The sequence below is a fragment of the Cryptomeria japonica genome, unplaced genomic scaffold (genome assembly GCF_030272615.1).
Source record: "Cryptomeria japonica unplaced genomic scaffold, Sugi_1.0 HiC_scaffold_82, whole genome shotgun sequence".
In the NCBI taxonomy this organism is placed as follows: Eukaryota; Viridiplantae; Streptophyta; class Pinopsida; order Cupressales; family Cupressaceae; genus Cryptomeria; species Cryptomeria japonica.
The window spans coordinates 445,991-449,806 of NW_026728904.1; the positions used below are offsets into that span (position 1 = coordinate 445,991).

Genomic DNA, 3,816 nt, shown 5'->3' on the forward strand with positions numbered 1-3,816 from the left:
TTCGAAAGAGGCGAATACATTATGTTATGGAAACTACATTAGCAGTATTTTGACCAGAAAACGTATTCATTTTTCGATAGAGTGAGCAGTTGGCTAGCTTTTTTAATATATTGCCGATTTGAGATAAAATTGTTCTGAAAGAGTTTACGTGAATACCTAGAATTTGGATCAGATGAGCTGTGCATATCTATTAGCCATAAATGCTTTAAATGTTAATAAAGTTGTACGACGTCAGTCCTTTGATTAAAATCATTTTCAATTGTAGTCTAGGGATGCGCTCTCGGAAACTCCTAAGAAGAAATCACCAAATTTTTTAATTGAAGTTTTCCACTTTCAAGTATTAAAGGAGTTTCTGTCCCTGACATTGTGAGAGCAGAAGATAAGACATTGCATTTGCAAAACAGAGAAGAGAGAGAGAGAGGAGAATGGAAGTGTTGAGATGCGAAGGTGTTTTGATCAAACCCTGTGCGGGTAAAGATCATCGTGAGTTTGTTGAACTGAGCAATTTGGATTTAATTGCATCTCCAATATACAACAAGGTGGTCTATGTTTTTGAAGCTCCTACCCCGAGCTCAAAAGTGTTGAAGGAAGGACTGGCCAAAGTTCTGGCAGAGTTCAGAGAATGGGCAGGGAGATACACTAAAGACACACCAAGTGGGTGCCTTGGAATTAATCTGAATGACGAGGGTGTGCTTGTGATAGAAGGCGAAGCAGATGGGACAATAGCAGATGCAATGCCCTTTCACCCATCTGCATTCCTCCTCAAGTTGGTGCCACCCACATCCACCGTGGTCATTAATGAGCTCTTACTCATGCAGGTATGATAACCCTAATTTTACTCATGCAGGTATATAAGACTTGTTTTAATTGTTTTTTAAAACTAACAAGATTTGTTGGTGTAGTTTACTCGATTTACTTGTGGAGGGTTGGCGATAGGCATAGCTAGTCATCATCATGTTGCAGACGGACAAGCAGCTACTTTTTTCTTGAATTGTTGGGGGGAAATTATTAGAGGAGAGAGTATTATACCTCCAGTACATGACCGATCTTTATTAAAAGCAAGAGATCCTCCCCAGCCATGCTTCGATCATTATGAGTATAATACTATATCCCATGAGCACTCTACAATAACGTCTTCTCTAACCACAAAAATGTTTCATTTTGATGCAATGTTTTTACAGAAGCTCAAGTCAAAGGTAAACGGATCTGATAAATCAAGAAAACCCTATACTACTTTTGAAATCCTTGTAGCATACATTTGGAAATGCATTACAGAAGCTCGAGGCCTTGATGGAGATGTACAAACAAAAGCTAGCATTTCAGTGGATGGAAGAAAAAGGTTGAATCCTCCCTTGCCTAAAGAATTCTTTGGTAACGCTGTCTATGATTCAAGTGCTCAAACCAGTGCATCAGAGATAATAAATAACCCCTTAGAGTTTACTGCACACTTGATCCACAAGTCAATAGCTAAAGTGGATGATAATTTTATACGTTCAGCAATTGACTTTTTTGAGCTAAGAATGCAAAGTTTAGGACCGTCCAAAGATAATGATGGAATTGATGTGATAGCCACAAGTTGGATGAATTTTCCTACACATAATTTTCATTTTGGAATGGGTGAGCCAGTGTATGTAGGCCCTTCATTGATGCTCATTGAAGGTCTTATAATCTTATTTGATTCATACACTAATGTTGGAGGTGTAGAAGTTGTGGTTTGCTTGTCAAAAGAGCATATGATTCAACTTGAACATTATTGTTTTCAAGTTTGAATACATATTTCTAATTATATATAAACTATATATTATTGGCTCAATAATATTATTTAAAAATTAAATATAATAAATGTATGAAATTATGCATGTTTTTAATAATCTATACATTTTTAACTTAAAGATTATAATTTTTTCTTTTTTTAATAATGAGCATTTGCAAGGTAATGATAGTCCAACCAACACTTAAGTAATAGTTCAAATGTGAAAAATAGACATTACGTAATTTCATTTAACAAAGAAGAATATCCACAAATTCTCAAAAAGAGTAATATTTGAATGTAATTTATAAGATTCTAATTTTAATTTATATAGTTAAAATGCTTATACTGATAAATTGATAATTCTGATGGTCCAACCAACACTGAAGTAACAGTTAAAATGTGAAAAATAGACATTAGGTAATTTCATGTAATAAAGAAGAACAATTACCCACAAATTCTAAAAAAAGATTAATATTTGAATGTAATTTATAAGATTATAATTAAAATACTTATAAATTAATAATACCTCAAATTTTAATATCAAAATGTTTACCCCTAAATGGAACAAGACTTTTAATTAAAATTTATGTTTACCCCTACATACACTCAAACTTTGAACCAATTATTTTCAAGTACATTTATATGTACTTTGGACAAGCAAACCACAATTTCTACACCTCAAGATTTTCTATGTGAATCAAACAAGATCATAAGGCCTTCAGTGAGCATTAATGAAGGACCTACATACTGTTCGATGCAATGACAGTGCCAAAGACACTAAGAGTGGGGGGGGGGGTGAATCAGTGTCTAACCGGTTAATGGAATATTTGAACTTATTGATAACTTTGCAACTTAAATTAATGTACCGGTAAACAAGAAATAATGCAGTAAAGAGAAATAACAGAGACAACATAAATGCACACCATAACACAAACTATTTAGGCGAGGAAACCCAGTGTGGAAAAAAACTCAATGGGATTTGTTACCCACAATATTTACTCACTGGCCAATATGAATAAATATTACTTACAACAGGGGCCTGCACATGCAGGAAGGCCAACATCCTAGAGCTCATTGCTCAATAGAAGAGTTTCACTGACTACAAAGTGGATAACTAAATCTAATACAATGTACTACTCAAAATAGCATCTCTAATGCTTGGTTCAGTACCGGTTTAAGCTCAGTCAGATACCTTAACCAAAAACCTTTCGTTGTCTTTACATTTACCAATAATAACAATCACCTATCCTTCTATACTCAAAATGATCTATAAGATCTCATACATATATGAGTCTTTACAACACATTATGTCGGCTTACAAATAAATAATTACATTTACAATACAATTCATATAAATAAAACTTTGTCTCATGTCAGCTTGAGAGCAGGTATACTTCATTGCCAGTGTAATCTGGATGCCAGTGAATATGCTTGTCGGTGTCGGTGTCTGCCGATGATGATGCCTGCGATGTCGGTTCCTATGTAGAAACCTGTTACTGGTTGGTTGCCGTCAATGACAACATCAACCATATTCTCATAGAGTGTAGAATGCCAACAATCTCCCCCTTTGGCATTGATGGCAAAACTCATGAGAAAAATCCAAAACTGTTATCCAAAAATTAAGTCCAAAATATGATCCCAAAAAGAGTGTGCTCTCCTTGAGCAAGTGATCTCCTCTATGCATTATTTTTCTCCAATACTACCCCCCCTTTGACATCAATGACAAAGGATGTCAAAAAAAATCAAAGAATACAACAATGCTACCTCATAGCCTGTAACTGGTTCTGTACAAGTTGAAAAATTTCTGCTAAAATTAGATTCAGGCTCTACATGAATTTGTTATTGTTAGAAAGAATGGTTTCTATTTGCTGGATCATGTCGGTCAGATAGTGCATCCGTTGCTCTGGTGACTATTCTCCTTGAATTGTTGCCTTTGATAGCTCAACCCATTGAGTGATAAGACTGTCCAATCTTGGACCAAGTTTTCTTTTCAGTTCCCGAGCCTTAAACCTTATTCTTGCTTTCTCTTTCTCAAGTTTTTTTAACTTCTCCTCAAAAACTGC

General features: G+C 34.9%; 1 protein-coding gene across 1 annotated transcript; it reads left to right on the forward strand.

Moving 5' to 3' along the window:
- The first annotated feature begins 425 nt into the window (after positions 1-425).
- LOC131864272 (agmatine hydroxycinnamoyltransferase 1-like) lies at positions 426-1,769 on the forward strand. Its single transcript, XM_059215201.1, has 2 exons — positions 426-818; positions 903-1,769. Exons 1-2 carry the CDS (start codon positions 426-428, stop codon positions 1,767-1,769), a joined length of 1,260 nt encoding a protein of 419 aa, XP_059071184.1.
- Positions 1,770-3,816: the final 2,047 nt, after the last annotated feature.

Coding starts and splice junctions, on each gene's coding strand:
- LOC131864272 (XM_059215201.1), top strand. CDS start 426: ATGGAAGTGTTGAGATGCGAAGGTGTTTTGATCAAACCCTGTGCGGGT. Junction 819..902: donor ATGAGCTCTTACTCATGCAG/GTATGATAACCC, acceptor TTGTTGGTGTAG/TTTACTCGATTTACTTGTGG.